This window comes from Lissotriton vulgaris, chromosome 9 (assembly GCF_964263255.1).
Source record: "Lissotriton vulgaris chromosome 9, aLisVul1.2, whole genome shotgun sequence".
Taxonomy (NCBI): domain Eukaryota; kingdom Metazoa; phylum Chordata; class Amphibia; order Caudata; family Salamandridae; genus Lissotriton; species Lissotriton vulgaris.
This window is the reverse complement of record NC_141697.1, coordinates 606,240,264-606,258,467: the sequence shown is the minus strand read 5'-3', so window position 1 is coordinate 606,258,467 and position 18,204 is coordinate 606,240,264. Positions and strand designations below refer to the sequence as shown.

Here is an 18,204-nt window from a genome sequence, read left to right as displayed (position 1 = left end):
TCTTCACAAAAGTTAGTTACAAAACTTTAAGCTATTGCCATTATAAATTACAATAACTTATTTAAGTATTATATTGAAAAAAATTAAGCCATTGTTATTTGTAATATTAATACATGTAAGTAACGTAAATACAACACATATTGCATTAATAATGCTATAGGTGTCAAATTTGCGAAAGTTATAACTATTGGCATTGTAAATGACAAAGCTATTAATTTCGCTATTTTCAAAAACAAACCATAAATAAAAAATGTCATTTATAATGCCAATAGCTCAAACTTTCCTAATGCGAGACCTATTGTATTGCAAATGCTTCTTTATTGAGGTGGAGACTCTTTACTCTGACCCTAGAACAACCCACCACCTGCCGAGCCTGTCATAATTCCTCTTATGTATACCTTGAGAAGCATTTCTCCCTGCGGTGATTTTTATTTTCTTTATTGTTATTTACAGAGTTACTGCAGGGTTTATTTCATAGTCCCCCTTATCATTCCCTACTTCTCTCCAACCCTACCTCCTTTTCTCTGTTTCTGCTTAACTTTTGGCTTGATTGTCATCCTCTGTTCCTCTTCTCTCATCCTTGGTTCGCGGTAGAAATTTTGACAAAGACCACAATAACTCTGTATACTTTTTTTGTAATGTAATTTAGTTATTTCTCGTTTTGTTTATTTATTTTGGCTTCCATTTCGACAGTGCACACTTCCTGAACGGCGAAACTCATTTTGCATTTCAATAAATTTCGGTTTTTTGGTCTCGACCGGTTTTCATCAAGCTGGCATTACGTCAGTTGGATTTTTCGTCTGGAATGATTTTAGTCAGTTTAGGGTTGTCAATTTGGTATTTATCAATCTTGTTTAGGTTGTCTAGTTCGAATCCTGACTATTGTGTGCATAATAATTTGTACTCTTAAAATAAAAGACATGGTTTGTAGGCATTTATTAGACTGGATGCCCTCCAAAATTACTATTTGTGTGTTTTACCTGCATTTATGTGAATCTGTAAGTTATCATACAACTTTTGCCATTGATTGTGATTTGTCTTCCTGGATTAATTTTTATTTCTAATACTTAACATCTTTTACCAACCTTACTTTTATTTTCCCATGTGCTTTTCATTGCCTGTCCTGTTCCCCCACTGCAGTGCTGTCACTTCACTCTTGTGGCATCATGTCACTGTGCCATAACGTTGATGTGTAGATTATGTCACTGCGCCATAACGTTGATGTGAAGTCAAATCTAGACTCCTTAAAGACATTTCATCTGGTTCACTTGTAGGATCTGCGAGGTGCGTTCTGTGGATGGTACCCCCATCACGTCATTCACGGTCCACGAGTGTGAAGGCTCAAGCCGCATTGGTTCAAGAGCCAGGCGCTACCTATTCACTGGCCACGCCAATGGCAGCATCCAGATGTGGGACCTTACAACGGCCTCAGAGGTGGCCAGCAAGGGCGAAAACCGAGGTACGTGAGAAACCACCTGCCACATTTGTTGTTATGCACCCAGGTTTTATTCTGTTTGGAAGGCCTTCAAACCTGCACATAGGTTATATTGCCTAAACAGAATAATTTCCGCATTTTATTTTCTCTCCTGGGAAAATCTGCAGTCTCTCACACAGGAACCAAATCTGCACAAGAAAATGATTCTAAAGACATTTGGGGACCCTTGAAAATGATTCTGATAAAAAAATCTCCTGTGCACAGAAAGTTACAGGATTTTGCATAGTGCAGGAGGGGTGTCTATTCCCAGTTGAGCCGCTGAGGAGTTTGACAAACGCGTGTAACGGAGTGTTCTCCAGTATTGAATCTTTCATAGATTCACATGCTTGTATCTTCCTCGTCGTCATGGTGGGAGTCTCACGGTAGCTCAGGGAGACTCCTTTCTCACACGAAGGCGGTTGGAAATCTGAGGTAGGAGAGTTCTGCTGGGGAGTGTGATGTCAGGGCTTGCTACTGATTGGCTGAGTTTTGGACCAAACAATAAGGAGGTCTGGTTACCAAATATTTCATTCTCTATGGGGTTTTCTATGCAGTTCTTTCATCTCTATGATACTGTTTTGATCATTCTGTTACTGTGAGACTCCCACCATGACGACGGGGAAGATACAAGCATGTGAATCTATGAAAGATAATACTGGAGAACTATAGTGTACAGGTAAGTAACTAGTTTCTTCCATTGGCAGGGTTTCTCAGTGTTTGTGCTCTTGGACACACAGGCATCCTAGGCTGGAGCCTGTCCTCTGATGCATTTTGATGCCATCCTTTTCTCCCTTCTGAGGAAGTTGATACCATTAATTCTCATTGATATGGCATGTAAAATGAAATTGTGCAAACTTTGTCTAGGGACTGTACAATAGAAAAAATTATTTACATGAGCAGCACAGAGATACCCTGCAGACCCCTCCCAGTGAATTCCATTGCCGATCCTAGTCACAATTAGAAAATGTGCTTAAGTGGATTGACACTCAGTAACAACAACCATTTGACTTGAGTCTAATTTTTATTTATACATTGTTTTAGTGCTTTTTTAGACAAGTCGTCATGGTAGTAATCTAAAGTGTGTATTAAATTACATATATATTCCCTTGTATCTTATTTTTGTAACTTACATCAAATCAAATAATTAAAACTTAAATAGAGCTGGTCTTCCCCCCAAAATACATCAACAGTTTTAGTACTGGCCTTCTTTGAGCATAGTTCTAATAGAGCTATTACATGTGTAGGCTGTTGAGAGTAGTGTGGCCAATAGCCTACCAAGAAGGCCACACAACTGTGGCGCTCTGATCTCCCAACTCCCATTACACACTAGAACTCTCCTGAACTGCAAAATATGATTCCCCTGTACACTTTTTCTGATCGACCTGCATACTGCTTGTTGGAGGTGTACTGAGGAGCTATCATTCTGCGCTGCGTTGCTGCAGCGAGGGTCCTGGCCTTGTCGCTGCCTGGTGGAGTTGCTTGGCTGTGCTGGGCCAGATGCTGGGGCCTGCATAGTGCAGCCAAGCCAGATATGTGAGGCTGACATTGCTATGTGCATATGACCTTTGTGCAGACCCGCCACTTAAAGAGGCTTTCAGATATTGTGGCTTACCCGCGCTGGGCCCTGTGGAACAAGGTCAGTAGCTTCTCAAGCAATGGCGGTAAGACCAATGGACACTCTTTTCACAACATATTACCACCACTGACATTGCTCATCGACAAACTATATTCCTCCAGCCCCAGTCATCTATATTGTGCTGAATTGCTCCAGAGGCCCTGTCTATTGTGGGTGGCACGCCCTGATAATTGGTTGAGGTGGCGGTCTTCACCATCATGGGCGTTGAACTCTGTTCCCAAATGATGATTAACCATGATAACTGCTCAGCCTGTAGATTGTTTGGCAATTAACGTAATAGCCCAATGGCTATATTGCAGGTCAAATTGAATCTCTTCACTCAGATAGCCGATCACTCCTACTAATCCGTCACTGGGAGCCGGGTTGGCCAGTCCGACACACCCCCCAACCTACTTTTATTGTTTACTTTTGATACTGGACTTTCACTGGAATTGTTGTTGTTCATATTATCACCAATTGAGGGTGCACTAGGAGCATGACCAGCATGACCATGTTTCCATCTTCTCCATTATTATTGATTTTATACAAAGTTATATGTGACCTTAAATTACTCACCTAGAAAGAATGTGGGTTGGGCAACCATAAATAATAACACATGATCCTTTATTATTTTGCACGTCATTAGGTGGCAATTGTAATGCTATAGGAGATTCATCTGCCTGTGAGCTCAGGCACTGTCTTAGCCTCGTTTTCGGGCGCAAGCAGATACTTTACCTCGTATAGCTCTTCCTCAAGTGGTGTCGCCTCCGTCCCAAAAATAAAAAAAACATTGATTTCAGACACTTAGGCACTTATGTGCTCACGCATGGCAGAGCTCTGCTTATGGAGGGAACTGTTTGTGAAATCTCCATTAGCCAACATATTAAACGCCCTCTGAAAGCCCATGTCATACCAGAGCAGTCTGGATTTATCCCAGGAAGGGCCGCATCTAACAATTTCAGAACATTCTTCACCCTAGTACACCATATCAAACCAGACTTGGAAGGTCCTGCAGTCTTCCTGGACGCAGAGCGGGCATTTGACTCCTTGGAGTAGCCATTCCTGTTTGCAGTCCTACGGTGCATTGGAATCCCCAATAACATTGTGAACCTGGTACGATTACTGTATAACAACCCCTCTGCCCCTGTTCACATAAACGGTGAAATATCCAAACCTTTTCCGACCCAAAGGCAGGGTTGCCCCCTCTCCTAACTCTTCTCCACCTTGTCGACCAAGCCCTCTGGCGGAGGACTGAGCATTTCGACGGAGGCATTCACACTACTATAGAAGCACATACTACTTTTGATGTATGCCGATAATATGATGATGTTTGTCAAGTAGCCAGAGGTCAACCTCCCTCCCATTCTTGGAGAGGTGGTTAGGTATGGTGGGCTCTTGGGTTGCAGATTTATTATGAAAAATCATAAATATTGCTTCTTAATGATGTCACTATAATAGTGACCCTGGAATATCTGCTCAAATGGATTCTGGGGCCACTTAAGTACCTAGGTATACTAGTCTCCCCAGACATACAAACGCTGATCTGCCATATCTATGGCCCTGCTGTGGCTAACCTTACGAACAAAGTTCATAGAGAGATGACCCTTCCATTGTCATTGGCTGGTAGTTGCATTAATTAAAATAAAATGACCGTACTTACCAAAGTTTTATATTCATTTAATAACTTACCAATCCCACTTAACAAGATCTTCTACAGTATCATACGCTCAATGATAATAAAACTGATCTTGGGGGTAGTGAAAGTTGGGAGGTTGGGGTGGGAACCCCAGACTGAAGTGGGACTAGTTTACCCTGCCGTGAGAGTGAGGTCTCTCTATTAGATCTGGAATGTTACTACCACACTGCACAGTCTCATTATCCCTCCTACTGGTACAGCAATAAATGCATCGACCCCCATATCCACATTGAGCAAAACCAAGGAGAAATGGGTGACCTGAGCAGCACAGGGATTACTAAAACTCCACCTAGACCTCTGTTCAGTATATACAGGGTGAACTGCACATATTGGGTGCCGCTCGTCCAGAGGATTCATTCATTGTCACGAACTTTGCCGCCGCTACAGGAGTAGCTTGCCAGGATTCCTGACCTCTTTGTGTCCAGCGTGAGGAGGCAACCAGTAGCGAGGCCGCAGAGGAGGTGAGAGGCGCGGCCCCGGGACTGCGAGGACCAGCATCTAATACCAACAGCTGTGTCCTCTTCCCGCGTGAGCCGCGCCCCCTCCCAGTGCCACGCCCCCCCTGAAGTGCTTTTCACCTCTCGCGGCCCCCGCTTCGCGGGCGCTGCTCGTCCAGAGGATTCATTCATTGTCACGAACTTTGCCGCCGCTACAGGAGTAGCTTGCCAGGATTCCTGACTTTTGTGTCCAGCGTGAGGAGGCAACCAGTAGCGAGGCCGCAGAGGAGGTGAGAGGCGCGGCCCCGGGACTGCGAGGACCAGCATCTAATACCAACAGCTGTGTCCTCTTCCTGCGTGAGCCACGCCCCCTCCCAGTGCCACGCCCCCTCTTACTTAAACAGGAACATAAGTAAGTTTACTAGCGCGCAGCGCGGGACGCGCGCGGGTCGCAGCCCGGGGCGAAGCCCGGGCAAAGGGCGGGCCGTCTAAGGCCGATCAAGGACGGGACGGGCCACCCTATTAACGCCTGTTTTACGGTAACCTGCCTATTCCTCTCTCCGCTACCATCTCCAAGGTCTCCTCTACTATTTCACTAATCTTAAACCGTACTAGACATCGCTTTTTGTCTAACAAATTCCTGACCAACCATGCCTTCGAATCAAGCAAAATCCAGGAACATTACCGTAAACACATCGAGGGGACCAGTAACAGGATCAATTGACCAATTTTTCAAAAGAGCTACAATTGTTCTAGAAAAAGAAATAGCTGATACTGAAAAGCGCTTATCGCTGGACCTGTTGACCGGTAAGCGCTCTTTCTTAGGCCTGATTGGGAATGCCCGTTCTCCACATCTGATTGATTCTGACTCTCACTCTTCCAATATCCCTTCCTCTGACATCAACTCACTTACGCTCCTGGGAAATGATGCGATGGATTTAACCTCCATTCATCAACCCAGAGATGACTTAGAATCAGAACACGAATTGGCTGCTGAAATTAATCTAGTTAGTCCCAACGCAACTAGATTATCTAGCTCTCCAAATCTTTCCATTTCCCCTACACCTACTTCGGACCAAATAAATGAACATATCAAGAAACGAAAGCGACAATCTTCCCCTACTTCCCTAGTACAATTACCACCTTGAACACAACTCCCCCTCCGTCAACACCCCTTCCTCTTAGCACAGCGCAGAATACCCGCACCACGTCAGGATTATTTCCTCAAATGGAGGCGGAACTTCTCTCCAGAATAGAGGTAATAGTGAAGGCTCTCATGCTTCCTCTCCTGGAGAGAACAAGAATAATAAGTTCTCATTTAGAAAAACTGGGTAAACAACTAGAAGATAATACTGCGGCCATTTGCAAATTATCTCCACAACCTCATAAACTGTCATCACATAATCCCACAGCTCAAAACGCGTCTCTACTGGCCCAATCATCGACCAGTACCGCGCTCTTGAAACCTGTAACTACACTAGGGAAAAAAGCGGTAGCAAAAACCTCAAAAGAAACACCAAAAAATGAAAGACCAAAACCATTAAACAGTAATCAGGTAAAAGATGGGGTAAAAGTAAGCGAAGAGGGTAAAAATACGATAGGGAAGAACTCCACAGTAAGAACATCCATAGCACCAATTAATACCTCTAATCCCCAAACGAACCCTAAATCAACTAGTGAGTCGGGTGAACAGTTACCACAGCGTCCACATAGACCTAGACGCAGGATAGTTGACTTACCTCCTGAATCTGCACCGTATACTATCGTCATGGCAGGAGTACCAGAATTACCTGAAGGGGCCAGAGAACCATACCATGCGTTAAAAAATAAAATCACCTATTGGCTGAAGCAGAATAGACCCCTCCCTGCACATGTTAACGGGGAAATTCTGTCGGTCAGGCGGGCTGTTTGGGTGGGGTCTAGGCCGAAAGACAAAAGAGGGGATGTCATAATTATTAATTTTAGGGATCACAGGGCGGTAAGAACTATAGGCGATTAGTATGAGATCACAGGAGGGGATAACATTACAACGCATTATGTTAGCTACTTCTACCCACGGGAATTAATTAATAAGCCACCTCACCATCGTATTAGTAGGCAGTGCCCAGAGTGGAGAGAAGTAGGCTACCAATCTACCCAGAATCAGTTTTCAAATCAACTGCAATACCCACATTATCACCACCCTTACCAAAATAACCTGTTTAACAACAATTACCCTATGATTCCTCCAGGCTATAATATACCTACATTCAACCCCTTCTTAGCTCTGAGCGGCTTAGACGGAATAGATTGACTTGCCAGCAATCAACCTTCACCTGCAGAACCTCCCAAGACAAAAGAGGATACCCCCCTGGTTGTTACAGCTTTAGACACTCTAACTGAATTACGCAATGACGAAAGTCAACCTCAACCTACCCAATTGTATGGAATAAGCCCGAGGGAGCAGAAAGATTCTAGCACATGGACTGGAATAAATGCAAGGCTCAGTAGTACTAAAAGGGAACCTATCCAAGAGTCAGATATGGTTATAAGAACAATGGAAGATGCCTCAAATAAAAGACAGATTTTCACCAGGAGAGAAGAAACCATCCAGATAATGTTCTGGAATGTTGCGGGTCTCCGAGAAAAAATGTTAGACGGAACTTTAGTGGATTTTGTCAAAGACTATCAAGTTGTGGCCCTTCAGGAAACATGGCTTACTAAAGAAATGCATCTTATGGGATACAAAACCTATTCCTCAGTAGGGATAGCAGCAATGCATGGAAGAGCCAAAGGTGGGCTAACAATTTACATATCTAATACTCTATCAGGCTTGGAAGTGACAGCACTCAGCTTAGAACCTAACTACCAAATCTTAAAGCTGGCTTTTAAGACAAAGAGGACAGTAATTATTGTTAACCTTTATGATAATACAAGGGACAGTGATAGGCCAAAAATGCTGGGGGCCCTTTGTAAAAAATTAACTAGTGGAGCGATACTAAGACCAGGGCGGGATCCCGCAAGCATCATATGGGGAGGCGATTTTAATCACCATCCCTGCACGATGCCAATTTGCGATGCTTGCGGGACCGAAGCCGACCCAGAAGGCCAGATAATCCACTTTAGCCACTCAGCGGTGGGTGACCTATTAAACGAAATACTGTCGAGGATGGATCTATCAATATTAAACCAAATCAACCCCTTAACCGGGAAATTGGATCCAACCTACCTTGGCAGGGGTCATGAAACAACTGTCGATTATATTCTTATGACAGCTTCTCTAGTAAACAGAACGGCAAATTTTACAACCAAAATTAACACTCTGAGTGACCACTCGGCTTTAGTCTTTGACCTAACCATGGAACAAACTTGCCCAATACTCCAAACAATAATGTCTACCCTCACCCAAAATAATTTGCAGCTTACAAAAACAAATGGCTATACCATAGGGTGGGGAAAGATCGATCCAATTGAGCTGACTCATAAAGTGGTGACCGAAGCAGAATCCGCCATATTGAATTGCTTAGACCTCGAGGCCAGTGATGAGAACGTAATATTCCATTTTAAAAAAATATTAGCCAAAGTAAACGAATGCCTTACTAAGAAACAGAAAGGGTCCAAGGTAATAAAGAAAAAAGGCTGGTTTAATCCAGGTTGTACGGCAGCCCATAAACAATTAAAGAGAGCCCTGTCAAAAACAACAAGAAATCAGGACCCTGAGGAAACAATACAGGCTAGCGTGTAGAGCGCGCGAAGAGGAATTAAAAAAGGCTCTATGGGATCAGCTGCATGAAAGCTCTCTCAAGAAAGATAGCGATCTGTTTTGGAAGGTGGTAAAAGCACCGTTCCTGAACGATACAGAAGATTATCCCACTATAGATGTGGCCATTGAGGGCCATACTTGGGTCAAGCACTTCGCGAAGATCTTTGGACAAACTCAGCCTGTAGCCCCTATAGACAGAAGTCACTCTTTATATCAGAATAAAGCACACCCAATCCCGTTAGAAATCCAATTACATGAAGTAATCATGGCTGTTAACGCAAGCAAGAGTGGAAAAGCGCCAGGCCCTGACGGGGTCCCGGTTGACTTTTTTAAATTCAAAATAGATCTGTGGGCTCCCATCATAACTAGAGTTTTTAACGCAACAATGCAGCAAGGTCTACTTACCTCTTGGTCACAATCTATATTGGTACCCATTTTTAAAAAGGGCAATAGAGAGGAGGTGACTTGCTATCGACCTATTTCCCTGCTCGACTCACTGGGGAAAGTGTTGGGAAGACTGATACTCCAGCGTTTGCAGGAGTGGGCAGAGGACACGGGGGCCCTATCGGATATCCAGTATGGCTTCTGAGAGGGACTCGGAACAACGGAACAAGCCCTGAACCTGGCCCTTCTATTGGGAAAATACGTGTCGGCAAAACGCGGGAAGGTCTACATGGTTTATGTCGACCTTTCCGCGGCTTTCGACTGCGTCTCCCATGTAAAACTATGGGCCCTGCTGTCCAACATGGGAATTGACGAGGCCTTGGTGACTTTCCTCAGGGAACTCTATTCGAACGCCTCCTCCAGGGTGCGTTTCGGAGTACGGGGCGAATTGTCGGAACCGTTTTCTGTGGAGCGAGGGGTCAGGCAGGGGTGCGTCCTCACCCCCTTCCTCTTCTCCCTCTTTACAAATGGTCTCGAAGTGGAAATGCTGAGGGGGGGCTTGGACCTGCCCCGAGTGAATAAGAGATTGGTGCCCGCGCTCCTGTACGCGGACGACGCGGTGCTTTTAGCACGCACCCCACGAGAGCTCCAAAAATCCCTGAATAGCTACACCAAATTTATGAGCGACCTAGACCTCCATATAAATATAAAAAAAACCTATGTGATGGTGGCGGGACAAGCCAAGAAACATGGAAAAGCTATCCTCCTAAATAATGAAAAGCTGGAAACCACCTCCCAGTATCCATACTTGGGGATCGTGATAGATGAGGCTTACCTGGAGAGCAGCCATAGAAGCGCGCAAACACCAACTGCTGCGCTCCATCGCTGCTCTGATGAAATTCGCTCAAAAACTTGGGAAAAAACCCCCGGTAGAATTACTTAAGATCTATAGAGCTAAGTGCCACTCCATCGCACTATACGGGGCGGGCCTATGAGGACACAAAAATACAAATGCCCTGCAGGTAGCTGAAAACATATTTTTGAGATACTTGCTTGCGGTCCCAAAGAGAGTCTCTACCTACACCTGCCATGCAGAACTGGGACTCCCACACATTGAAGATCTGGCTAAAGTCGAACCAGTACTTCTTTGGCGCAGAATATGGGTCTCAACGAAAAATACACTTACTAAAGCTATAATTACGGACTGTATGACTCTAGACAGGGCAGAAAAAATAGATTGGCTTAGGTATATAAAGAAACTTTTTGTGGACTTGGGAATGCCGGAGTATTATTACAATCCTGAAACCATTACTGAAATAACAAAAAAAGACTTAAAGGTAAAGGCGATGAGCCATTTTGAAGAGCTTCGCATCACTGTGGAGATCAGGAAACAATCAGTACAGCACTCCATAGCAGTTATGTCCACCCTAGAAATGGAACCCTATCTAACATATGTAAACTCGCAGTTCGAACGTTTCCTATTAACGAGATTTAGGCCGAACATTTTCCACAGGGTGGTATCATTCCCTAAAAGAAACAGCTGGGATGAATGTTTAACTCTTTGCCCATGTGACGATTTATCAGAACAGTCGACAATGCACACCCTCTTGTTTTGTAAATTTTATTCTGAACATCGGAAACTTTGGTTAATTCCTCTGCTTCGTTCCTTACATTTTAGAAGATGTCGCCCTGCTATGTTATGGTTACAATTCTTAAAATCGCCTTATGTCTGTAAAGTTCTTAGTACTTTTTTAAAATGCATTTTTCATCATAGGCTAAACCTTCAAAACAATAATCTCTAGAATTATTTGAATTTGATAATGTTGAGTTTTTACTATACTGAATCTTAACCTACACCGTTGAATTTCATAAAAATTTGTCTGTACTCTTTTATGGTTCTCTTTGTAAAAATGAAACCGAATAAAGATTTTACTTACTTACATTGAGCAAAACCAAGGAGAAATGGGTGACCTGAGCAGCACAGGGATTACTAAAACTCCACCTAGCCCTCTGCTCAGTATATACAGGGTGAACTGCACATATTGTTCAAACTGGTTTATGACCAGAGGAGAGAACCTAGTTAACCTGTAGTCCCCCGCGTTAAAACCAGATAATAACCCCACCATCACACCAATGGCTGAATCCAAAGCCAGAGACAGCATTTATAAAGCAGGTGGGCTAATTATATAAAGAAAGGACTTTTTGTCCCTTGACCAGTTTAAGGAAAACAGAGGTAAATGCCCTGTTTTCACAAACTGCGGGGTACGGCATTCCATTTCGAAGCTGTGGTCAACATTTGCCACAGAACCACCTGCATGTCCCTCTTCACTCAACTTCTTACAGCACCAATCACACAGTGATGAATTTCCAAGTTGTACAGATTGTATACTGACAGTCTCCCAAAAATCAACACTACCTCGTTAGGCAAATTGGATGGCAATATTGGAAAGGACCTCTGTGACGCTGGCAGTACTGCTTCAAAGAAACAAAACGTATTTCCATTAATCACAGACATACGCTTCTGCACTTTACGTTTATTAACAGAATTTCTTGCACCCTTAAACAGTTCACTCCAGCTCCTTAACCAACTGGTTTCGCTGTTCTACAGAGCCAGCTGGAATGTTCCATTTGGCCTGGGAATGCCCGCTGATAAGAAACTACTGGGCAGAGACGTCCAATGCCATTGGTCAGATTGTTCAACCGCCACGAGTACTCTCCTGAACTTATGTTGCTGGGGTATGTCAAACTGCTTCCAAGCCCTATCACAAAAATAACTGCAGTAATCAGTACCGGCCAAAGGTGACTTCTCACTTTGATGCGGAGACGTTGCCCAGCGTGAAGGACTGGCACACAGATGCTGCCTACTGCTATAATATGACAGAATTACAATGTTGAATTACAAGTCCTACGGTCACGACCTAAAGACATTTAGGGACCCTTGAGAATGTCTACTGACCCTGTCTCGTTGCAGTAATAACATATATGTACACAGAATTTTTCTATACCATGATATATGTAATTACTAAAGTGCATAAATGGACTTTGTGAAGCTTGCCCTGCTCCACGAAGCTCATGACGGGCATACTAATAGAACCTTGATTTGTATTTGTTGCCCAATGCTCTGAACCGTACGTGTATGGTCACATATGCAGTGTACTTTGTTAGTAGGTTCATAATAAAACCAAAATAATTTTAAAAAATTGTAGGATGTCTGAGTTCAGATTTGCAAACCATTTAGGATAATGATCTCAGACATTAGTTCATCAGAAAGACATCATGCAATAGCAAAATTATTTTAAAAAAGATACATTCCAATCCCTCATACCGTTGTTGAAAATTAATACACCGATTCAAAGGATTTTCAGTTGGTCTAGGTCAATACTGCGGTCATTCCAAGGAAATTTATGAAAACATTTTAATTGTACGAAAAGGGCTCATGCAGATAAATGAATATGCATCAGTTAATTGCAACGTATACATAGAGTGTGGATAAGATACATTTTGTGATACAACACGCTTGATCCTTGCCCCTTTCGGCTCACTCTCGACATGTGCTGCTTTTGCCAATGAGGTGGGGAAGATCCTGCAATCCACTTTGTTTAATGAATATCAAACTGAGCGAAAAAGATATTTCACCTTACCATACTTCACTGTGAATGATAGCAGACTAGGCCCAAGTTCCTCTGCGCTGACCTCATCCCTAAACACAGCTGGACTATTGTAGATGATGGTATCTTCCAAATAGGCATTGGGGCACTCAAGTTTCCAGGTCTACATCTTTACATTCTGCGATTTGTCGAGACGCTAATCCATGATCCATTAGAAAAATACAGACTGCAATTCCGAGAATATTAGGAACAACTAGGACTGAATGAGCTGCTCTTGCGAAATGCGAATACTTTGAGAAGTACCTTTCCTAGATATGTTTTAATTCATCAGTGAAGAGAATCGCATGCTTTCTCTTGATTTTACGTGCATCTATTTTAATGTGTGGGTCAGGGGTGTAGTTTCCATTGGTGCAGGAGGTACAGTGGCTCCAGGTCCCAGAGGTCTTAGGCATACATGCCAACAATTTTGAAGAGGAAAGTGTGATATTTAAAAAAAAAAAATCCGGAGAATGTATTTCTCACATTGACTTCTATTACGACCGGCATCGGGTCTATTGGTGCGTATGTCTCACATTGAATCTGTTGCAACCTGCATCAGGTCTATTGGTATGTATTTCTCACATTGACTTCTATTGCGACCGGCATCCGGTCTAATGGTGTGGGTGTCTCACATTGACTTCTATTGCGACCTGCCTCAGGTCTATCGGTGTGGATGTCTCACATTGACTTCTATTGCGACCTGCATCGGGTCTATTGGTGTGTATGTCTCACATTGACTTCTATTGCAACCTGCATCAGGTCTATTGGTGTGGGTGTCTCACATTGACTTCTGTTGCGACCGGCATCAGGTCTATCGGTGTGGGTGTCTCACATTGACTTCTATTGCGACCTGCATCGGGTCTATTGGTGTGTATGTCTCACATTGACTTCTATTGCAACCTGCATCAGGTCTATTGGTGTGTATTTCTCACATTGACATCTGTTGCGACCGGCATCAGGTCTATCGGTGTGGATGTCTCACATTGACTTATATTGCGACCTGCATGAGGTCTGTCGGTGTGGATGTCTCACATTGACTTATATTGCGACCTGCATGAGGTCTGTCGGTGTGGATGTCTCACATTGATTTCTATTGCAGCCTACCTCGGGTTTATCGGGGTTTTGTCTAGCATTGACTTCTATTGCGGCCTGCATCTGGTCTATTGGTGTGGCTGCCTCTCGTTGACTTCCATTGCGACCTGCATCAGGTGTATCGGTGTGGATGTCTCACATGGACTTCTATTGCGACCTGCATCTGGTCTATCTGTGTGTTTTTCTCACTTTTATATTGCGACCTGCATCAGGTCTGTCTGTGTGGATGTCTCACATTGACTTCTATTGCAGCCTGCATCTGGTCTATCTGTGTGTTTTTCTCACTTTTATATTGCGACCTGCATCAGTTCTATCGGTGTGGATGGCTCACATTGACTTCTATTGCAGCCTGCATCTGGTCTATCAGTGTGTGTGTCTCGCATTGACTTCTATTGCGACCTGCATCGGTCTATGGGTGTGGATGTCTCACATTGATTTCTATTGCAGCCTACCTCTGGTTTATCGGGGTTTTGTCTAGCATTGACTTCTATTGCGGCCTGCATCTGGTCTATTGGTGTGGCTGTCTCTCGTTGACTTCCATTGCGACCTGCATCAGGTGTATCGGTGTGGATGTCTCACATGGACTTCTATTGCGACCTGCATCTGATCTATCTGTGTGTTTTTCTCACTTTTATATTGCAACCTGCATCAGGTCTGTCTGTATGGATGTCTCACATTGACTTCTATTGCGACCTGCATCAGGTCTGTCGGTGTGGATGTCTTACATTGACTTCTATTGCGATCTGCATCAGGTCTATCAGTGTGTATGTCTCGCAATTTCTTCTATTGCGACCTGCATCGGATCTATCGGCATGTACGGGGCTTGTAGGTGTGCTGCTGCAGAATCGGATATCAGAAATTCAAATATACTTTTTTTCTATACCTGTCTTGGCCACAGAGGTATCGCTATGGTGGGCAGAGAAAGTGTGACAAAAATGTTGTGCACTTGCTTGCAGGAGCAAGTTGCTGGCAGTTCATATTCCGAGTCCTACAAGACCAGCCCCTGCTATCTAAAGCATGCAGAGGAATCGTGTTTTTGCATGTAGGAATCAGAAGGGTTGGCATGTATGTTTAGGGGCCCGCTGTACACTTATTATTGATTATTTTACAATTCAAAAAGCAGGTAGGGGTGGGATTGCCTTCCTTGCACTTGGACCTGTGAAACACTACCTGCGTCATAGTGTGGGTGGTGTTGTGGAGCGGCATGTGGGTTTCAGGCCGGGTTTGGTGGTTTGTGCGATGATGCTGGTGGCTGTGTACAGCTTGTTTGGTTCCTGAGGTTCACCTTTGTAAACTTATTTTTTTTTTGTTTCAGAGCTGGGGGGACTGTCTGAGGAGGAACTATTGCAGCAGTTGGAGCAATGTGACCTAGCCTTGACACGCACCCCGGATATGAGCCCAGCTGTTTCCTTCACCCACTCCACCACGCCTCGAGCTTCCGTATCCAGGTAACACACAGCACCAAAAATATGCCATTGCACAATAACTACACTCCACGCTGTTACTTGAAGCGTAAAAGGCCATTTCATTAGGATACAGTTGCAATAATTTTGACTTTATTAACAGTACATAAATGCAAGAAATATACTTTCCCCATCTTATACCGACTCATTCTCCCTTCAGCCTTCTCAAAACCATCTCACCTGTTTGACTCTTCCCCATTCACGCGGTGACCTCCTTCCTCTCCCAATTCTCACCTTCACTTGCCCTCCAAGCATCCTCCGTTGACTTGCTTTCATTGCCTCCTGCGCCCAGCTATCAGATACCTGTGTACCATTCTCCCCTCCCTGAGGGGTGGGTCCGCCCGTATGTGACTCACCACCCCTCCAAAGTACCGCCAACCAGGGAAGCTCCGTAGGGTGGGTACCTGCCCCGTCCCTCCCCCCGGGTCCTGTGCACCTTTCGCCTCCCATCAGCCAACCCTGCGGCACCATGTGGACGACCATCCACCACATAAAAAACTTGCATCCTGTGTTCCGATAATATATCTGTGACATTCCCGGACCACGAAAGGTGCACCATCTTTAAACAAGACCAATTGCTCCTCCCGAAAACTGTCCCGTTACCTGTGGACCATTTCCCTTGAAGCATGTTCAACACCCCCTTCCATCCTCTGCAATTCATTCACGTAACCAACTACCCCCAAGTTCCTTTCTATTAAACCATATCCCCCTCCATATATCTTTGTGTAATGCCAGCCTTGACATACTCTAGAACGCTTTCCCCCACATGAATCTCCCCCCATTGCATTCCACTTTTTCCCCACCATATCACATCCTGATGGCTGTGCTCCCAGCCCAGTGTCGTCTGTACACCTGCTAGTCTGCATCCTCTGCTGCCCATAGCCCGGGAGAATGGGCACTTATCCAGGCAACCGTCCTGGTTCCTGGTCTACCCCCACATCCTGCAGTAGAAAAAGAATGATTAGTATCGTAAGAAATGTTTCCCTTTTCCATAGCCCCCTTTCACCCTTTGTTCCAAGCCCATTCCTTGAAATCCACTTTCCAGTACCTATATCTTCACAGAACACAGTTCCAGTTCTCTCATACTGCCATCATTCAAATACCGTCCCCCCTAATCCATCCTCACACTGCCGCTGCTACAGCCCCAATGCGTAGGAATTGTACGTCTCCCTCGGTTGGCACCCACCCATTCCACATGGCTCTTGTATGAGACCTATAAGGACAGACAGAACCGTCACTCTGCCCTCCAAATTTGGAAAACAAATTCCCCCTTTAGCCAGAGGCCTTCTCTTTCTTGACACCATCGCCACTACATCATACCCTCTCCTAGCGTCCCCTTTTTCTTTGACCCATGCTCCACTGTCACCGGCCGCTGCATCTAAACGAACAACTCGTCCAATCCAAATACCACGTTTCCCAGGCACACCTCCCCATCCTCACCTACGCCTCAACTGAGCCGACCCTGCTCTGTCCGAGAACGCTTTGCACCTGTACCACCACAACGGCCCCCACAACGCTAAGGATGCCTGGCCTCCACCTTGGGGGTGCCCAGGAGTGGGCGCCTAACAGGGAAAGCCAGGACGGGTTCCACAGCGGTATTCGTACAAGTGCTTTGAGACCCTTGTGGGTGAGTAGTGCGCTACACAAGTATCAATTTACATTTTTTTTACATTCTACCACAAACACGCCAGGCCCACTAAACAGCCCCATTCATCTCAGCCAATGCCCCCCTGCCTACTCTGCATATTACCCAATGTTCTCCGGCTCCAAGGTTCCCACTCCCAGCCACCCAGTTCCACCAAACCTTTGGAAAATTACCATGATGGTATAGTTCTTTTCGAATCGACCACAGGGTGATGGCCCCACCCCATACATCCTCAATCATCCCCGCACATACCCTACTTCACAGATTTGTGTTGCTTACACCAACTTTGCACCTGCTAAACCAACGTTCCCCCCTGGAATATCCTATGGCACCCTTGCACTTTGCCTCACTTTACCCCCACCCCAAAAATGTTCTCCCCCACAAGAACCACGGTCCATGGTACCGCAGACCTGCCACCAGCACACTGTGTCCCTGTTACCTCCTCCCCACTTACCCTTTGTGTAACTCCCCCCAGCCCATTATAGACTGCCCTATTCCCCCCTCGGCTCAAGTGTCCTCTTGCCTGCTAACAGAAACCTTCTCACGTAACCGTGCTCCCTCTTTTAAAGTATCACCTTCAAATAACCAATTAGCCTGCCTTGGGCCCAACTGTATCTCGCTGCCCCAGGCCCCTCCGCCTTGTATAATTCCCCAAAGCCTTTGCCTGTCCCGTCCCCTACCTGGAGGGCTCCCTGTGTTTCTCTCCTTTTGCACCCAGTTACTACGATGCCCCCAGAGCCCCTAGTGCTCCTTAGGAAACAAAAAACACCCACTGGAGATGCTACCCAGTGTCCGACCAGGTACGCCATATATGTCTCGACCCCCAGGTCAATCCTTGCCTATATATCTGCCCCCCCCCCCCCCCCATCCTGCTGCACAAACGCTTGTGCCCAGTTACAGTGACCCCGGAGCCCCACAGCTCTTCATGACAAATCCCCACCAAGCATGTAAAACTCATCAGTCAAGTGGCCCCAATACTCACACGACCCCTGGCAAGTCCTTGCCCATC

The 18,204-nt window shown here is 45.1% G+C and overlaps 1 protein-coding gene across 1 annotated transcript in view; it reads left to right on the top strand.

Moving 5' to 3' along the window:
• LOC147691951 (SH3KBP1-binding protein 1-like) overlaps positions 1 to 18,204 on the top strand; it is a 308,124-nt gene that overhangs the window by 271,884 nt on the left and 18,036 nt on the right. Inside the window, exons 16-17 of the mRNA XM_086938233.1 lie at positions 1,275 to 1,459; positions 15,403 to 15,535. Coding sequence (XP_086794359.1) covers positions 1,275 to 1,459; positions 15,403 to 15,535 — 318 coding nt within the window. The remainder of the gene's footprint in view (positions 1 to 1,274; positions 1,460 to 15,402; positions 15,536 to 18,204) is intronic.